Here is a 20420-nt window from a genome sequence, read left to right as displayed (position 1 = left end):
AATTCAGAACTATTGCATTATAGAATTTCCATTTACCTACAGCACTTTCAGAGACACTGAAATGAAATACTTCAGCTACCCTAAGATTATGTTAATGTCTTACTCACTGAAATTAAGCTGAAATTTACTGAAATTCAAACAAATTATGAAATTATTGGCTAATTTTAGGCACCAAAGCTTCTGGATTTACGTGGTTCCAGAGAACATAAAGGATTTAGGTGTGTGACAAGTTTGACTGGGTTGAGTAAGGTTTGGGTGGTGGGGAGGGAGGGCCTAGAGTGAAGTGAAGGGTGGGGTGAGGTGAGGTGAACCAGATGAAACGGAGCTAACTGAGCTCAGGATGGAACTTCATTACAGAAGCAAGTTACTCGTCTTCTGTCACCACCTCCTAACTTTTTAGTTTTCTTCTAGTCTTAAGGTCTTGGTATTTGTAGGAACTGGAAGTAAGAGTAGACCCATGGTCTGGAAATGTTCTGTGTCCACTGTAGGCCATTGGCTTCCTTACAGAGTTCTTGGTGGAAATGAAGATGTTTCTTCAAAGCAGCTTTTTGCCTGAGGAAACAACCCCACCCGCAATCACAATACTGATTAAGCATCCTAGAAATTGTCCTTGTAAGCTCGTGGAAGAATTTTGGATTTCAGTCATCATCAGTTAGACTTGGGGCTACTGATCTTGCATTTTAGTGGAAGATCATACTCTGTTCATTTAGTGACTTTACATATGAGGTTTAGAGTATCATGATCCTCCTACTAGGAAAGTAAAAGGAAAGGTGTAACAGTTCTTAAATTTGTATTGCTGGAAGGGACTTCCTTGTTTTGGAGATGAAGAAACAGGCCAGAGAAGTTAAATGTACCTGGGCCAATGTCACACAAGTGAAGACGAAATCAAGCTAGTTGGCATCAAGTTCTCCTAACCCTTGCTGGAATGAGGCTCTTTCACACCCCTCATATACCCCTTTAATTACTTGGTTTTTTGCTTTCACCTACTTGGATTAGTGTTGCAAAATTGCTCAACTTCCCCTCGTACTACTTGCCAGTTTTCCTTTTGTGGAAAACTGCAACTCCAGTAGCTTGCTGTTGGTTTCAATAGTTATGAACCCAACCCTACTGCTATGATACATGGAGCACGTAATTTTGAAATTGAATCAAGACTTCCCTAATGATCTGTTTTGTAATTCTCGTAACAGCTGAGGAATGTTTCAGGAGAGGAACAACTCAAGGTTAGGTGGAAAACCTTGAAATAGAGTTGTTCTGGCTTCCTTCTTTTTCTGGTCCCCTAAAGAGTATTTATTAGCTCAGATTAAGCTTAAGTTTTAGAAAATTACTTTCAAGGGGTAAATTGTTTACAGTTAAGATTGGAATTGTGGTTTTCTGTGTTGGGCTTCTTTACCCTTCACTTTTAATGGTTCTAAAGGGGGATGACTCTTGCCTTTACTAAGAGGGGAAATTTATGATATAGCCACTACGGAGGACCTGGTTTTTAAAGAGTCAACTGAAACCACTTTACTCAAGAGATTCTATTAGCAGAAAGATGCAGTGATCATAACTATTGCAAGAGAACAAAGGGGGAAATGCTGTTGGCCCCTGATGGCTGATTCTGGGCTATTTCTCCTAACAAGGCCTACCTCTCTGACTTCATCTGGAATATTCTTTGTGCCTTGTTCACTTCATTCCAGCCATGCTTTCTTTCTTTTATTCTTCCACCATGCCAGCCTCATTCCTTTCTTTGAACTTTTGCACTTGCTGTTTACCTACTGGAATATTTTTCTTCCAGATGTTTATGTGGCTAACTCGTTGTCATTCAGGTTTCACCTTATGTATCACCTCTTCTAAGGTGTTACCCTGGCCGATCCGTCTGAACCAAACCTCCTGCAATCCTATCACATCTTTAAAGAATTTCTGAATAGCATTTATTGCCAGCTTAAAAAATCTTTGTTTAGAGTCTGTCTCCCCACCCCCACCCCTAGAATGTAAATGCCGTGGGAGAAGAGACATCTGTCTTGTTTACTCCTGAATTCCCAGTGTCCAGAATAGTGTTTGGCACATAATAGGTACCCAATAAATACTTACTGAGAAAGGTACTGGTTCAGGACCAGGGAGTCTTAGATCTCGTCCTGGTACTGCCCCTAAGTCACTGTTAGCCCTAATCAAGATCCTTCTCTCTGGGACTTGGTTTTCTCATCTGTGAACCAGAGGGCTGAGATAGATGATCTGTAAACTCCCTTCTAGCTTCCATATGAGTTCTTTAAGCCACCAAGAAATTCTGTGACCTTTGCAGCAGGAGAATCTCTATTTTTTAGTCCTTCCAAACCATGCTATGGGAAGTGGGAAAACTTCACGTGCCCAAAGGCAGTGCAAAGCTAGTACTAGTAGCAGGCAGTCAAGCCTTTGAACAATCCCACTACTGCAACTGTTGCCCAAATAGCAAACACCTGGCTTGTTCCTGGACTTGTTTCATGGCTTCCTCCAGAGCCAGCCTTGCTGCTTCCTCTTCCTTTCGCCGTCTGTCCTCTGCTTCCAGCCGAGCCTTCTCTTCTGCTTCCTGTTTCCACTGCTGATACTCCAGCCGTTCTTCTTCAGCCATTTCCATCAGGCGCTTTTGTTCTTCTGCTAACTGCATTTCCAATTCCTTCTGCCTTTGCTTCTCTGCCTCTGCAGAACAGAAAGGCAGGTAGGCTCAGCAGGGGTCTCATTATTGGGGAAAACAACTCTCTGATCTGACTCTCAAGTCTGTGATTCCCGGGGACTCCCAATGAGATATTCTGTAGCTTACCTGACAGCAGGTTGCCAGATCCTCTGTGGGGATAACCTTGGGTTAACTTACTAACTTAAGAGCCCTTTATCAAGCACCTACTATGTGCAGTGCACTGTGTGCAATGAATACAAAACCTTGGGGAAGAAGTTTCCAGAGCCTGGTACGTTCATGGGTGGTATGCAGATGGGTTGGGGACAGGTGTCACAGCAGGGTCTGGAGAAACTTGGTGCTTACTCAGCTGGACTGACCAGTCTACAGAGTGTCATCTGTTAAAGTGCTTTCCTATTCCTCAAACGTGAGGCTGTAGAGATTCCACACATCACCTGAAAGGCTGCCCTGAAGCTATCCAGATGTTTGACTGTTTCCATCTGCTAGGGAAGGACGCAAGGAGCCAGGGCTATGTCTCCAATTTAGGCAGCTTCTGAGCAATGCTGGAAGGGCAATGAGAGGGGCAGGGTCCCACTTCAGGAGATTACTGAATTGGGAGTGGGACCCAAAAGTCATTTCCACAAATGAGTCTTTCTTGTTTTGATCTAATAACTCACTAGAGTCACACATATTAAATCACTTTGAAAAAAATCAGCTTATCCATTTAGAGTGCTTCACACTGAGACCTAGGATAGGAATAACTCTGGGGAGAGTCAAATGAACACCCACAGTGGGATAAATATACTTCTGTCCCAGATAGATGGGCGTTGCAGAGAGCTGAGTCCCCCTCACCAGCCTTCTTGGCTTCCTCCCGCTGCTTCTTTCTCTGCAGTTCCTGCAGCTTCCTCCAGAACTCCTGTTGCTGCCGAGCTCTCTCTTGGACCATTTGCAACTGGAGCCACTGCTCTTTCTCCTCCTTCTCCTGCCTCTGCTGTTCTTCCTCGAGTGTCTGTTTCCTAAAGCTGAGAAAACCCACAAATTGGTCAGGGAAATGGCAGAAAACACTGTCCTTTTAGGACACGCCGTGCCTCTGATGGAGGCTTTGCAGGCTGCAGGCCACACGGAGCGTCCCATTCAGAGGAGACTCGTTTTCTAAGGGAAGCCTAGCTGAAGAGCAGAAGCAAGAACACAACAGGCCTGGAACTAGAAGCCTGGAAGTTTCAACACAGCTCTGTGCTCTGGCGTGGGAGCCTAAGTTCCCAGAGCCTCATTTTCCATTCTTATCAAATGGATTTTGAAATTCCTGTCTCACAGTGTTGTTGTGAAGATTAAATGAGCCCAGAGGCCTATGGAAGAGCCTAACACAATGCAGACACATGTGGCAAGAGGCGCAACAAATGTTTGCTGGACTGGATCTCAAAGCCCTCCTGGGAAGATCCTGTGAACATCTGTCTGGAGTAACCCTAATGGTTTAAGACACCACATCTTATCTTTGGTCCAGATTGTCCCTGGGATAACCAGGATAGTGAAAAACGAGACGTGCTGTTTTACTTCAGGGCATGAGCCTCAGAACCAGCTTTACCCCTAGTGGAAGTCAACCCTTGCCTTATCTTCTGCTTCCTATCGTGGCCGTGGCCGCCGTGGCCGCCGTGGCTGCCCTACCCACCGGATCTCCTGCGCGCGGTTCCGCGGCTCCAGCTCCTCCTTCATCTTCTCTGCCCGCTCCAGCTGCTCCTGCTGCCTTCTCTTCCTCTCCATCTCCAGCCGTCTCATCTTGGCCCTCTCTGCTCGCAGCCTGGCCCAGGAAGCTTTCTCTGGCTCCCTCTTAGCGAGGAGGGCCTAAGGAACCAGAGTGTTCTTAGTGCAAGGGACGTACGCTAATCACGGGGACCTTGTATCGGCAGCGAGCCATCCTCCACCCACGGGATGTTGCCTCTAATTAGAGATTAGGTGGTTTCCACACTCTGACCACAGCTGTATAAAATCTGCCACCACTGGCCTGGGCTCTGGGTTCTGATCGACCTGGATCTAAGTCTCTCTCTTACTTGCTTCAGAATTTGGGGATAACTTAATTTCTCGGATATTGTCTTCCGTTTAGCTGGCTGTTACCAGAATTAACTGAAATAGTGAAAGAGACAACATAATGTCTGGTACATCGTTTGTCTAGATGCACGTTATAATCACCCAAGGAGCTTTTAAAAAGTACTCGAGGCCAAAAGCCCCACCCAGACCAATTAAATGAGAATACCTAGGTGGGAGGCCTTGGTGGGTTTTCAAAAATTTAATTTAATTGTTTTGGCCACGCCACAGGGCTTGTGGGATCTTAGTTCACCCACCAGGGATTGAACCCAGACCCGGCAGTAGAAGCTCGGAGTCCTAACCACTGGACTGCCAGGGAACTCCTTTTTTTAATATACTTTTTTCTTGGTGGTTTAAAAAACATATTCCAGTGATTCTAACGTGAAGCCAGGGCTCAGAACCACAGGTTCTAGATAAAGGCTGTTTTAGGGGCAGACTTAGGTGTAGATGTGTCAAACTCATATTTAATCCTATGCAAATCCCCTTTTTCAATGAAACGTTCTCTTAGTTTCTGTGAAGAGCATCTTAGCTTTCTTTTTCTTCCTGATGCCTCCTCCTCAGTCAGAAATATCCTCATGAGGGGAACCTTGAATGGCAGCTCTTCCATGGGCACTCTGTGTATCCAACTTGGGGTGGATACTTCCTTGCTTTTTAGCCTTTACTGAGGCAGCATGGTACTGTGGATTGACAATAAATCTATATAAGTCTATAGCAGGCTCAGAAAAGTTCTGCCCACAGCTTAAAATTTTCATCTGCTGTATAAAGCAGAATCCTATAGTCTAGGCAGCTGGGAAGATTGAGAACTAGTAAGGAAAAATCTTTCTGAAATCCTTTTTGGAAGACCACAGGCTGTAAAATAAATAAATACACAATAATTTGAAATAGTGACAAGAGCTCTGATTTTGGAGTCGAAAGATCTAAGTCTTGGCTCTACCACTTGATGGTTGTGTAACTTCTGGCAACACATCTAACTCTTTTAAGCCTCAGCTTCTAGGTCTGTAAAATGGGACGAATCATACCTGGGTCACAGGTGTGGCTGTAAAGATTAAATGAAATTCAGCAGAGTTGTACCATATTTGCATGTAACTTATGCAAGTTTAACCATAGAGGTTTAGCTGTGGGTACGTTTGCAGTGTTTAAAGAAAAGGGAGATAGATGTGTGTGTATAAGTTACCCATGGCCCAGAGGTGTGCCGCAGAAAAGCAGATTAGGAATGGAGGAATTTCTGCAGCTTTTGAGAGGCAAGCAATACAGGAACTCCAGGCCAAGTCAAGAATATGTGCTTGGGGCTTCCCTGGTGGCGCAGTGGTTGAGAGTCCGCCTGCCGATGCAGGGGACATGGGTTCATGCCCCGGTCCGGGAAGATCCCACATGCCCGGAGCGGCTGGGCCCGTGAGCTATGGCCGCTGAGCCTCCGCGTCCAGAGCCTGTGCTCCGAAGTGGGAGAGGCCACAACAGTGAGAGGCCCGTGTACAGCAAAAAAAAAAAAAAAAAAAAAGAATATGTGCTTGGCTCTGAGGCCCGAATTCACCTTTCCTTGTAACTGTGAGGCCTGTACCTCTCACAAATGGGTGCTGTGCCAACTTTCTGCTCTTTAAGGGTGGGTACCTGCCCTAGTAGTTTGAGAGCCTCACAGAATACATCATTTCAGAGGGGCTTTGCCACCCTGTGTCTTTGATCAGATCTGGCTTCTTAAAGGGTCAGAAGGTACCAAAGTAGAACAAATAAAGCCACTATGTAGTAGAGCTGTTTCAGTAACTGCAATGTAATTCAGGGCAGTTTTTCCCACCTCTGCAGTTGCACCAGTGAGGACTGAAATCCCTCTGGCCAAGGTGAGAATATTGGACCCTACCTTGGAAGGGTCCTTATGGCTTCCCTCTTCTTCAGATTCCATGTTTCCAGGGACAGTTGCAGTCTGGGTGGGCGATGACCTTCCAACTATAGAAACTTGGCTCTCAGGGGCATCAAATTTGGAAGAAAGCCAAGGGTCCTCTACAACAGAGCCTGAAGGAAAGAAACTTCCATCTGAGGTGTCTTTAGTTTTCTTAGAGTTAATGACATCAGGCCCACTCAGCTCTGCTACTATTTCCAGATTCCTTCTGTGTCTTTTTCCTTTTGACTCCAGGTTTTTTTTCTTTGGGAATTAGCTCTAATTTCTTTTTGACTCCAGGTTTTTTTTCTTTGGGAATTAGCTCTGATTTCTTTTCAGCCTTTGATTCCTTTGACTTTCCTGGGAGAGAACAATGCAGGATAGAGACATAGCTAATAAATGTGATCTCTGCGTCCTTTTCAGTAACTTTAAAACTTCCGTGTGCAATGGAATCACCTGGGTGCAGATTCCTGAGCCACACCCCAGAGTCTGATTCTGTAGGAATCTGCGTTTTAACAACCACTCCAAGCGTTTTGAGAAGGGTAGTCCATAGACTACCCTTTGAGAAACTGCCTTATCCTACTTGGATCAACTGTAATTCAGCAGTCTTGCTACTAAAGAACTTCTGATACACCCTGACCTATGGTGGGGGTAAGACTCTCTGGAGGGAAGACCTATAGGTACAGCTGGAAAGTCATGCCTCAGGAGTCTAGCTTGAGGTTGCAGCTTTGTAACCTGGTAAAGTTTAAACCTTCCATACTCTTAAGGCCTTTTCCTCAATTCTCCTCTGGGGCCACAAGTATTTCCTTCCCCAGTCCTGCCAATGCTACCTAAGTTACGGGCGACAACGATGTAAATTCAGCAAGACTTTAAAAAGCAAACCACAAAACTAGATCTGGATGAACAACAAGGTCCTACTGTAGAGCATAGGGAACTATATTCAATGTCCTGGGATAAGCCATAATGGAAAAGAATATAAAAAAAGAATGTATGTGCAGAACTGAGTCACTTTGCTGTACAGCAGAGATTGGCACAGCATTGTAAATCAACTACACTTCGATTTAAAAAAAAAAAGATCTGATCCAGGTAACTATCCAATGTCATCCTTTTTGACAGCCTTTGATTTATTTCAAGGGTCATCATATGGCCGGGAAAGAATGAGTGTAGGTTTTAGGTTACAGAAGGTCCTTAGAACACAACATTGTAAATCAACTCTACTCCAATAAAAATTAATTAAAAAGAAACAAAGAAAAGAAAGTCCCCAGAAGCATAGGAACCTGAATTCCTTGTGAGGTGCAACACAAGGAACCAAGAAGAAAAATGACAGCTGGAGTAACCATTCAGAGCATGTTGCAACCTTCCCCTTCCCAAATGCTCTCACGGACCAATTCTCAGATGACATATTTATTATTCACAGAGGCAGTGTTTGAGAGTTATGAGTTTGGAATCAAATGACAGGTCCAGACCCTGGGTCCACCACTTTACCTGTTTGATCTGTTTGATGTTACGCAAGTCACCCAGCCTCTCCACGTGATATAATAATAGCGCTTACTTTATGGAGCTGTGGTGGGGATTTCATGACGTCATAAATGCAGAGCTCCTAATTCAGTGGGTATTCATTTAATAGGTGTTAGTGTTATTATTGTATTTTCTCTCTTGGTGATTATAGGTCTCTAGAGTCCCCTGGTTTCCTCTATCCTTATCTCCCAAGATACTGACATGAAGTAAGGCTGCAACACCATCTCAGCTGTGGTAGTCAAGGAGACTCAACACAGATCGTTTGTCCCATAGGATCCATGCTGATTCTCCATGGCACCTCCTGGCTACCATTAGGTGTGTTCTCCTGGATGGTCCCTTACCAACAGCAGCCTCTGCTTCCCCACGGAGCTTTCCTTCTCTCTCCCTCTTGGGTGCCTTGGACTTATCTGTCTTGGTTCTTCTCTTTCTCTTGGCTTTGTCAATGAACTCCATCTCCTAAAGGTGAAAAATTAAGGAAAGGGAACATGATATATGTAGAAAGCAAAGAAAAAAAAAACCATCAAAGGGAGATTATGTTGGGAATTCCCTGACAGTCTAGTGGTTAGGGCTCGGCGTTTTCACTGCCGGGGCCTGGGTTCAATCCCTGGTCAGGGAACTAAGATCCCTCAGGCCCTGTGGCATGGCCAAAAAACAAACAGGACTTCCCTGGTGGTGCAGTGGTTAAGAATCCGCCTGCCAATGCAGGGGACATGGGTTCGATCCTCAGTCTGGGAAGATCCCACATGCCATGGAGCAACTAAGCCCGTGTGCCACAACTACTGAACCTGCGCTCTAGAGCCCGCAAGCCACAACTACTGAGCCCATGTGCCACAACTACTGAAGCCCATGTGCCTAGAGCCTGTGCTCCACAACAAGAGAAGGCACCGCAATGAGAAGCCCACGTACTGCAACAAAGAGTAGCCCCCGCTCGCCACAACTAGAGAAAAGTCCACGTGCAGCAATGAAGACCCAACGCAGCCAAAAATAAATAAATAAATTTATAAAACAAACAAACAGAAACAAAAAACAAAAGAAAACGGAGATTATGTTGAACAAGACAGAATGGCTTAGAATGGAATTCATATGGGTTCCATATGAAGCAGAAGAGTGATATTTATTTATTTATTTTAAATTTTATTTATTTATTATGTATTTATTTTTGTCTGTGTTGGGTCTTCTTTGCTGCATGTGGGCTTTCTCTAGTTGCGGCAAGTGGGAATGGGCTTCTCATTGTGGTGGTTTCTCTTGTGGAGCACGGGCTCTAGGCGTGCAGGCTCAGTAGTTGTGGCACATGGGCTCTACAGCACAGGCTCAGTAGTTGTGGCACATGGGCTTAGTTTCTCCACGACATGTGGGATCTTCCCAGACCAGTGCTTGAACCCGTGTCCCCTTCATTGGCAGGCGGATTCTTAACCACTGTGCCACCAGGGAAGTCCCAAGAGTGATATTTAGAGAATGTGGAGCTTGTAGGAAGATCCTAAGGTTCAGCCTTTGATATAATTTCAGTTATAATTTCATAAAAAGAAAGAGAAATAGAATATACTTTATGATCTGCCCCCTTTTTTGTTTTCTTTTTCCTTTTTTGGCTGCACCGCACAGCTTGTGGGATTTTAGTTCCCTGACCAGGGATTGAACCCGGATCCATGGCAGTGAAAGCCCGAGTCTTAACCACTGGACCACCAGGGAATTCCCTGATCCCTTTTTTGATGCTAAACCATCATCTACAGAGCTGGACCAAAGTGAAGCATTTTTCACCTTTGATAGATTGCTGTTGCCACAATTAATGGTTAACTAGTTTAAATCAAATTAAAGCCAGCTCTATTCACTGCTGCATCATTTCCTAACTTTTGGGAAACTTCAAGCATATGACCACAGCCATGTCAGTCTTCACCTTTCCCCATGGGCTGAAACAATATAGAGTTTCTTCCTAAGAGAGGATGGCCACAACTACCCACTCGGTACCTGTGACGTTGTGACATAATAAGAAATATATATTTGGTCTTCGTCGCTAGCCTCTGACACAGAACTCCTAAACTTCTTGTACAGGCATACCTCAGAGATATTGTAGGTTTGGTTGCAGACAACTCCAATAATGTGAATACTGGAATATAGCAAGTCACATGAATATTTTTGTTTCCCAGGGCCTATGAAAGTTTTGTTTACTTATGTAGTCTATTAAGTGTGCAATAGTGTTACGTCTAAAAAAACAATGTACATACCTGAATTAAAAAATACTTTACTGTTAAAAAAATCATCTGAGCCTTCAATGGGTCATAATCTTTTCACGGTGGAGGGTCTTGTCTTGATGGCCGCTGACTGATCACGATGTTGGTTGCTGAAGGTTGCAGTGGCTGTAGAAATTTCTTAAAATAAGACAACAATGATGTTTGCCGCATTGATTGACATTTCCTTTCGTGAACGATTTCTCTGTAGCATGCAATGCTGTTTGGTAGCATTTTACCCACAGTAGAACTTTCAAAATTGGAGTCAATCCTCTCAAACCCTGCTGCTGCTTTATCAACTAAGTTTATGTAATATTCTAAATCCTTTGTCATTTCAACAATCTTCACAGCATCTTCACCAGGAGTAGATTTCAACTCAAGAAACCAGTTTTTTTGCTCTTCTAGTTCTCTTGCTATTTTGACCACATCTGCAGTTACTTCCTCCACTGAAGTCTTGAACCCCTTAAAGTCACCTATGAGGGTTGCAATCAGCTTCTTCCAAGCTCCTGTTAATATTGATGTTTTGACTTCTTTCCATGACTCACAAATGTTCCTTTGTTTTTTGGCTGTGCCTTGCAGCTTGCAGGATCTTAGTTCCCCAACCGGGGATTGAACCCGGACTACAGCAGTGAAAGCGCTGAGTCCTAACCACTGGACCATCAGAGAATTCCTCACAAATGTTCTTAATGGCATCTAGAATGGTGAATCCTTTCCAGATGGTTCTTGATTTTGCCCAGATCCATCAGAGGAATCACTAGGTATGGCAGCTAGAGTCTTATGAGATGTATTTCTCAAAAAAATAACACTTGAAAGTTGAAATGACTCCTTGACATGTGGGCTGCAGAATGTTGTGTTAGCAGACATGAAAACAACATTAATTTTGTACATCTCCATCAGCGCTCTTGGGTGACCAGGTGCATTGTCAATGAGCGGTAATATTTTGAAAGGAATCTTCTTTTCTGAGCAGTAGATCTCAACAGTGGGCTTAAAATACTCAGTAAACCGTGTTGCTAACAGATATGCTGTCATCCAGGCTTTGTTGTTCCATATACAGAGCACAGGCAGAATAGATTTAGCATCATTCTTAAGGGCCCTAGGATTTTTGGAATGGTAAATGAGCATTGACCTCAACTTCAAGTCACCAGCTGCATTAGCCCCTAACATTCAGCCTGTCCTTTGAAGCTTTGAAGCCAGGCACCGACTTCTCTCTAGCTCTGAAAGTCCTAGATGGCATCTTCTTTCAGCATAAGGCTGTTTCATCTACATTGAAAATCTGTGGTTTAGTGTGGCCACCTTGGTTAATTATCGTAGCTAGATCTCCTGGATAACTTGCTGCAGGCTTCTGCCTCAGCACCTGCTGCTTCACCTTGCACTTTTGTTATGGAGACGGCTTCATGCCTTAAACCTCAAGAACTAACCTTTGCTCGCTTCAAAGTCTTCTGCAGCTTCCTCACCTCTCTCAGCCTTCATAGAATTGAAGAGAGTTAGGACCTTGCTCTGGATTAGGTTTTGGCTTAAGGGAATGTTGTGGCTGGTTTGATCTTCCATCAAGACTACTCCAACTTTCTCCGTATCAGCAATAAGGCTGTTTTGTTTTCTTACCATTCATGTGTTCGCTGGAGTAGCAGTTTTAACTTCCTTCAAAAACCTTTCCTTTGCATTCACAACCTGGCTAACGGTTTGGTGCAAAAGGCGTAGCTTTTCGGTCTCTCTCAGCTTTCCACATGCCTTCCTCACTAAGCTTAATCATTTCTAGTTTCTGATTTAAAGTGGGAGACGTGAAACATTTCCTTTTACTTGAACACTTCGAGGCCATTGTAGGATTACTAACTGGCCTGATTTCAGTATTGTTGTGTCTCAGGGAATAGGGAGGCTTGAGGAAAGGAAGAGAGGGAATGGCTGATCCGTGGAGCAGTCAGAACATGTATTTATTGATTAGGTTCACCATCTCATATGGGCATGGCTCATGGTGCTCCAAAACAATTAAAATGGTAACATCAAAGATCACTGATCACAGATCACCATAACAAATATAATAATAATGGAAAAACTTGAAATGTTGTGAGAATTACCCAAATGTGACACAGAGGCACAAAGTGAGCCAATGCTGTTGGAAAAGTGGTGCTGATAGACTTGCTTGAAGCAGGCTGCCACAGACCTTCAATCTGTAAAAACACATTTATCTGTGAAGTGCAATAAAGTGAAACATAATAAAATGAGAGGTATGCCTCTCATTTCTGGAGCATAAACAGGAAAGGAGTGTCTTTTGTTATTCATTAACAAGCCCCTTTCAACCACACCTGAGCTTACGTTAATGGAGTTATTTTGGAAAGCCCCTAAGGAGGGGGAACCAACCACAGGATTAGAAGGTTGGACCTTTCAGCCCCCTGCCCTTCCCGCCACCTCAGAGGAGGGGAGAAGGGCTGGAAGTTGCATTAATCACCATTTGCCAGTGATTTAATCCACCATGCTTATGTAATGAAGCCTCCATAAAAGCCCTAACCAAGGAGTTCAGATTGCTTCAGGGTTGGTGAACACATCTATGTAGTAGGAGGGTGGCACACCCCCAGCTCCATGGGGACAGGAACTCCTGTGCTTGGAACCCTTCTGGGCCTTGCCCTGTGTATCTCTTCATCTGGGTGTTCATATGTATCCTTTAAAATATCCTTCGTAATAAATCTAAACTAGTAAATGAATGTTTCCTGAGTTTTGTGAGCTGTTCTAGCAAATTATTGAACATGAGGATGGGTTTTAGGAACCCCTTATTCTATAGATTGTTGGTCAGAAGTACAGGTGACAACCTGGGACTTGTGATTGGTGTCTTAAGTGGAGCAGGCATGTGGGACTGAGCCCTTAACCTGTGGGGTCTGTGCTGACTCTGGGTAGCTGGTGTCAGAGTTGAATTGTAGGACACCCGGTTGGCGTCTAGAGAGCTGGAGAATTGGTTGATGTGGGAAAATCCTTCACACATGTGGTGTCAGAAGTGATGTGAGTATAGGAAAACTGAGTTTCCTTTTAGTACCTTAGTAGAAATTAGAAATGGGTACCCCATCCTTCAGAAGAATGCAACCCAATACTGGGGTGCAGGGCATGGTGAGTGGACCACAGAGTGGATTTCAGCTCCCACTTTTTCCCTTTGCAGGTGCCCTTGTATAGTAAGCAATCTATACAACTGTACATGGCAGCCCTGATGGGAGCACCTTCCAGGTAGGGTTCTGGACAAAGCTCCTACCTAAGTGTTTACACTCACATGACTGATGTTGGTTGGTGTCTGCTGGTTGAACAGTCTTGGTTCAGTCTTCCCTTCTTTTCCTCTTGGAAGAAGAGATGTATCTATAGGATCCAGCCCCTCTGGGGAGTCAGGCCCATGTCCTGGGAGTCCTCTGTGTTGATGGTGCACATTATAATCTCTGCCACTTTGAAAAAAGCAAAACAACAGGACCAAGCTAAAGAAGAACTCTGATGTATACACCACTATATGTAAAACAGATAAACAAGAAGGATTTGCTGTATAGCACAGGGAACTATATTCAATATCTTGTAATAGCCTATAATGGAAAAGAACTGGAAAAAAAAAAGATACGTATTGTATAACTGAATCACGTGGCAGTACACCTGAAACACAATATTGTAAATCAACTATACTTCACAGAAAAAGAAAAAAGAAAAACTCATGGACACAGAAGAGGGAAAATGAACAAACATTAATTGAGCATCTGTTTTCTGCCAGGAACTTCACTGTGGTGGGCATTTTACACACTTGGTCAGCCCTCTTTTTCTTAACACATCCCTGAATAAAGGAAATTAGAAAGTTAGTCTTCACTTTTGGGGTTCTCTCAGGCTAAGTTCTAAACCTTAGGGAGAAGGAGAAATAGTTGTTCTTTTTTTTTAATTAAATTAAATTAATTTTTTATACAGCAGGTTCTTATTAGTTATCTATTTTATACATATTAGTGTATACATGTCAATACCAATCTCCCAGTTCATCCCATCACCACCACCCCCCACTTTCCCCCCTTGGTGTCCATACGTTTGTTCCCTACATCTGTGTCTCTACTTCTGCCTTGCAAACTGGTTCATCTGTACCATTTTTCTAGATTCCACATATATACGTTAATATACAATATTTGTTTTTCTCTTTCTGACTTACTTCACTCTGTATGACAGTCTCTAGGTCCATCCCCGTCTCTACAAATGACCCAATTTCGTTCCTTTTTATGGCTGAGTAATTTTCCATTGTAAATATGTACCACTTCTTCTTTATCCATTTGTCTGTTGATGGGCATTTAGGTTGCTTCCATGACCTAGCTATTGTAAATAGTGCTGCAATGAACACTGGGGTACATGTGTATTTTTGAATTATGGTTTTCTCTGGGTATATGCCCAATAGTGGGATTGCTGGGTCGTATAGTAATTCTATTTTTAGTTTTTTAAGGAACCTCCATACTGTTCTCCATAGTGGCTGTATCAGTTTACATTCCTACCAACAGTGCAAGAGGGTTCCCTTTTCTCCACACCCCCAAGGAAGGAATAGTTTGCCTCTCTGGGGTTGCATGTTTATGACTTTAACAAAATGAAATAGGATTACCTAACTGAAATTTCTTCTATCGAAGGCTTAGCTGAAAAAAAAGTGACCTTTAAGAAAGGTTGTCACAGAAACATGCGCCTATATATCCATTTCTTTATGCCCTCTGAATTCTATTCTTGATCAAATTCAGATACCAAAATGTCATGTACTGTGTTAGTGTGATCCCTTGTAGAACTGCTGTCACTGACCATGTGTCTGGAGGATAATTGACTTATGTTCTCTGGGTAAAAAGGTCACTAAGAAAGAGCCATATGGATTGAGTAACAGCTGAAGCAGCAGCTACCGTGTGCCAGGCCTGGTCTTGGATATTTTATTTTTTAGCTAAATCAGTATTATATTTACTGAGTTGGGCTAGCACAGGGCCTTACTATAGAAACTTGAGAAATATTTATCAAATGAGGTAAATGGAATTTCCTGTAAATATATGAGTCTTTAAATCATTTAATGTCACTCTATAAAACCTATAGAAGAATACTTTAGAATTTAGTGCTAGGAAAACCACCTTTATTTCCCCTGAGGAACCGGCATGCTGCAAATGATAACCACAAAACCTGATCATGTTGCTCCTCTCCTTTTTTTTTTTGCGTTACGCGGGCCTCTCACTGTTGTGGCCTCTCCCGTCGCTGAGCACAGGCTCTGGACGCGCAGGCTCAGCGGCCATGGCTCACTCTCAACCACTGCGCCACCAGGGAAGCCCTTTTTCTTTTTTTTTTTTTTTGCTTTCACATTCAGTCTGAAAGTCTGAACTTTAGTCACAATGACTATAATGACTTTTGGGGAGTGTTGGTGTTCTTTTTTCTTTTCCTCCAGATTAAAAATAAATTTTTTTTGATTATCTCATCTTTCTTTTTTGGTGGATAGGGGGTTGTTATTGTAGGCAGTTTAAATCCATTTTGGAGAAGATGAGATACAAAAGTTAAAACGTGGAGTTCTTCAGATAGCTAGCTGCCTCAATACCCAAGTGCCCCGTTCCCTTTTTTGTTCCTAGAGAGCACCCAGCCTTCCTGACCCAGGAGGGAATCCTTATACCATGAGGCAGGTGAGAGCAGGTTCTAAAGTCACCAAGGCTCATGGGAGGTCACAGAGGCTATTGGTCCAGCTTGCCACTGCCAACCGGGGCTTGGGTGAAGTGACTGGGCCTGACCGGCCGAGCTGCTGGCTGATGAGCTCATAGTAAGCACATGGTGAGCACACAGGAATCACTTAATACACGTTAGCAATTTGTATTAGTATTATTGGTATTATTGATTTTACCCAGAGCTGAGTGAATGCTGAGAAGAGAAACCAAGGTTGAGCTGAGAGACCTCTGCTTTCGAGGTATGTCTGCAGAGCTCAGATATGTGGAAAAATGGAGAAAGCTGCTTCCACGTAGTTAGCGTTCCATTTCACTCTTCACCCACCCAGCCAAAGAATATGTTTAAGTAGGAAACACATCACAGTATAATCCTCCCCAAGAATCTTTGTTTCTTAGACAATAATTTAATTCTGGCTGGTAGAGCATGGGGCTGGTTAGCTGAGAATCTTCATGCCTCTTAGGAAAAAACGGAAATGAAGTTAATTAAAAAGAAAGAAAAACAAAAGTAGAGAAGTCCATGTCATTATGACTTTGAATACTTACGCCTTTTGGACAGTATCTGCCTCAGGGGTCTGCGTGTGCTCAGCCAGGGAAGCACTAAGAGGGTCAAGGGTCATACTCCTCTGCTCTGGGTCTGTGAAGACAAAGCATCCTTAATTAGCAAAGGACAGCAGACAGTGATCCCACACATGAGAAAACGTCTACTCTGGTGAGCAGTCAACGGCGTGCAAATTAGCACAACAAGGTATGTTATACCTAGGAAACTGGCAAATGCTGCAGAAACTAGTGCTGACACGTGGCAAGTGACATTAAAATCAGTAAGCCCCTTTGGGAAAGCGATGTGACAGTACATATCAAGACCTAGAAAAACGTTCTTGTCTTTGATCAGGAATCTCACTCCTGTGTATATTTTCATAAGGAAATAATTTAAAAGAAGAAACAAGCTTTTTGTACAAAGTTATTTATTACAACATTATCATTAATAATAAAAAATTAGAAACAGCCAAACAATGGGAAATTTATGATGCATTAATTTGACATTTAGAATTATGGTTGAAAAGATAAATCAGCATGGAAAATATGATATGGAAAATATGATATAATGACAAGTAAAAATAGAAAACTATAGAATTGTGTATTAAAACTGTAAAAGCTGGAAGAGAAAACAGAAAAAGGAAATAACATGCTAGATAAAGAGGTGTATGTGTTTAAATTTTTTCTTAAAACCCCAGTGTGATTATATCATTGAAAAGAAAACTGATTTAAAAAAAAAAGTTATATTCTGAGGAAGGCTTATGCAGGCTACACAGCTATTGCTGGGTGCTCTGAAGACCGTATTGGGTAGTTTTCAGAATGAGAAGTCTCCAGACTGACTTCATATTAGACTAGGCTACTTTTTATTGTAGATACTGTAAGCAATTTTTAATTATGAAACATATATTTCATTGCAGAAAATTTGGAAAACACAAGCATAAAGAAGAACCCTCCCTGCCAATCAACATATAATTATTAGAATGACTAAAAAGACTGAGTATATCAAGAGTTAACACAAATGCAGGGGAACTGGGACTCTCAATCACTGCTGGTTAGAATGTAAAATGGTACAACCACTTAGGAAAATAGCTTGACAATTTCTTAAAAAATTAAATATTGGATGTACCATAGCATCCAACCATTATTCTAGGTGTTTTACACAAAAGGAATGAAAGCATATGTCCATAAAAGGACTTATATGCAAATGGTCATAGCAGCTTTATTTGCAATAGTCAAAAACTTGAAACAGCCGAAATGCCCATCCACAGGTGAATGGATAAACAGGCTAGTATATACATACAATGCAATACTATTCAGTAGTAAGTAGAAATGAAGTGTTGATACACTCAACAACATGGATGAATCTCAAAAGAATTATGGGGAGTAAAAGCAACTAGACAAAGAAACGGTATACATGGTATGCTTCCATTTATATAAAATTCTAGAAACTGCAAACCAGTCTATAGTGACAGAAAGCAGATCGGTGTTTGTCTGGAAATGATAGAGACTGGAGTTGGGGGATGCATGAGGAAACGTTTGGGAAAGATGAAATTAAAAAAAAAAATTATTTATTTGGCTGCACCAGGTCTTAGTTGCAGCACGAGGGATCTTCAATCTTTGTTGCGGCATGTGGGACCTTTTAGTTATGGTATGCAGGATCTTTAGTTGCAGCATGTAAACTCTTAGCTGCGGCATGGAAGTCTTAGCTGTGGCATGTGGGATCTAGTTGCCTGACCAGGGATCGAACCCGGGCCCCCTGCATTGGGAGTGCTGTTTCTTAGACACTGGACCAATAGGAAAGTCCCCTGAAATGTTTTATCTTGATTGTGGTGATAGTTTCATGGGTGTCGACATATACAGTATCAGAACTTACCTAGTAGATTTTAAAAGTTCTCATCCCAAGAAAAAAAATTGTAACTATTGCTGATTGACATTAACTAAGCTTATTGTGGTAACCATTTTGCAATATAAAGTCATTATGTTGTACACCTTAAACTAATACAACGTTATATATCAATTAATCTCAAGAAAACTAGAACCTCCCCCTACAAATCATAACAATATTTAATGTCTCAGTAGAAGAAAATTGTTGGTTGAATAATTTTATATTCTACCAAATAATTATACATAATTAAAATCTAAGGAAAAGTGAAGTTGATTGCATTAAAATCTTTATAGAAAAAGTAATATTTAACACTTAAAGAAAACATCTAATTGTACAATTTAAATAGGTGTAATTTATTATAAGGCAATTATCTCTTGATAAAGCTGCTTAAAAACTTAAAGATATATTAATACAAATAAAGTGTCTAAAACAGTGCTGGCACCTGTTAAAAACAAGAACCAAAACCAACCAAACAAACAAAAAACCCCTGACTCATGATCCCTCTACTCACATACAACTACAGTAAAATACTTTGGTGTGTATACTTTCATGCATATATAATAAATATATACTCATATTTTAATAGAGTTGATAAAATAATGTATATATAATTTTAATCTATTTTTACGTTATTAGAATTTCCCATATCATTAAATATTCTTAAAAATGATTTTAATAACAGCATAGCATTTCATCATATGGATATACCATAATAGACTTAACCAAACATGTAACTTTTAAAATTCAGGTTGTTTTGAATTTTTTTTATAACTAAAATGAACTTTGCATAGCATATCCCTGAAAGGAATGTTTCTGATTATTAAAGGACTTACTCGTTGTCCACATCTATGATTACTGAAGAATGTACAGTCTTAAAGGCACAATGTCTGCTGCTGAATTGCTCCCCAGAAAATTTGTACCAATTTACACTCCAAGGAAATGGTCATTCATTCCTTTATTTATCACATGTTTATTAGATACCTACTACCTGATGGTCGTTGTGTTAGGTGCTGGGAATATAGTGGTGAGTAGGACGGATTCACACATTGGTCTCAGGAAGCTTAAATTTTAGTGGGGAAGATGGATATTAGCACAAAGCAAAACAAAGCAAAACGAAATAATTTTAAAAAATGTTTTTTGAAAGGAAGACTCTTAATATTCAATCCTCACTTCCCTCTCTCTTTGAGCAGTAGATTCTTGCATGAATTAATTGATTTTTCCTCAATTTTGTTTAAAGGTATTATAACTTTAAAGAAAGATTTGAAAAGAAAAAATTTACCTGTCATCCCACCAGCATTATTCCCTTAATACTAGTTTATCCATTTTTCAGTGTTCAGTGGTGTCCGCACCACCACCCAGAGGAACTTGGGTTCTCTTCTGCCATTCCCAAATGTTAAGGGTGGCATCTACTATCTCATACATCAACCTCCAGACTTTGGAGTAGGGACAGAATTGTTAATGTACACGGTGGTTGAGGGAACTGGAAAGGTTGATTGTGGTGGTACCCTGGAATTTATTTTGTCTTGGATCATATGTAATAGTAATAGAGAGTGGGAGCTGATTTAAGTATTTTTGTGATTGAGAGGAATTCTGTGAGAGTTTCTTTCCCTAACTTGGCTGGCTTGGTAAAAGCTGTTTCATTGAACAAGTTTCCCTGCTCTTCCCCACTATTTTGAACTTTGGGACAGGGCACCATATGACCAGCAGAGGGCGCGTTTGTATTGACCAAAAGATGGGGTTCTACAATTGGTGTGATTTCACCACTTTGATTAGAATTGAAATCCTGTCGCTGGGACGTGGATCATAGCAGGGTGTTTTGTTTTGTTTCTCTAGTAAAATAACCTTATATTTAGGAAGTATTGGAATAAACTAAGTCAGTACTTTGAATAATAACCTACAACTTTTAACTGCCTTAAAAAAATCTGTAAAATATTTTAGGAAGGCAGAGTATAGAAAAACGACCATATAATGATTACCCATGAACTTACCACCTACCTTTGTGAAATCTTAACATTTTGCCATATTT

The 20420-nt window shown here is 41.7% G+C and overlaps 1 protein-coding gene across 1 annotated transcript in view; it reads right to left on the bottom strand.

Annotated features, from left to right (window-relative positions):
- Positions 1-413: 413 nt before the first annotated feature.
- KIAA2012 overlaps positions 414-20420 on the bottom strand; it is a gene marked incomplete at its 3' end in the record, with an annotated part of 111833 nt that continues 91826 nt past the window's right edge. The window contains exons 16-24 of the mRNA XM_079924763.1: positions 16519-16609; positions 13563-13728; positions 8432-8546; positions 6868-6932; positions 6555-6821; positions 4290-4462; positions 3476-3645; positions 2433-2652; positions 414-552 (exon numbers count right to left, since the gene is read on the bottom strand). Coding sequence (XP_079780889.1) covers positions 414-552; positions 2433-2652; positions 3476-3645; positions 4290-4462; positions 6555-6821; positions 6868-6932; positions 8432-8546; positions 13563-13728; positions 16519-16609 — 1406 coding nt within the window. The remainder of the gene's footprint in view (positions 553-2432; positions 2653-3475; positions 3646-4289; positions 4463-6554; positions 6822-6867; positions 6933-8431; positions 8547-13562; positions 13729-16518; positions 16610-20420) is intronic.

The sequence above is a fragment of the Stenella coeruleoalba genome (genome assembly GCF_951394435.1).
Source record: "Stenella coeruleoalba genome assembly, chromosome: 6".
NCBI lineage: Eukaryota > Metazoa > Chordata > Mammalia > Artiodactyla > Delphinidae > Stenella > Stenella coeruleoalba.
This window is presented reverse-complemented; position numbering and strand designations above follow the sequence as displayed.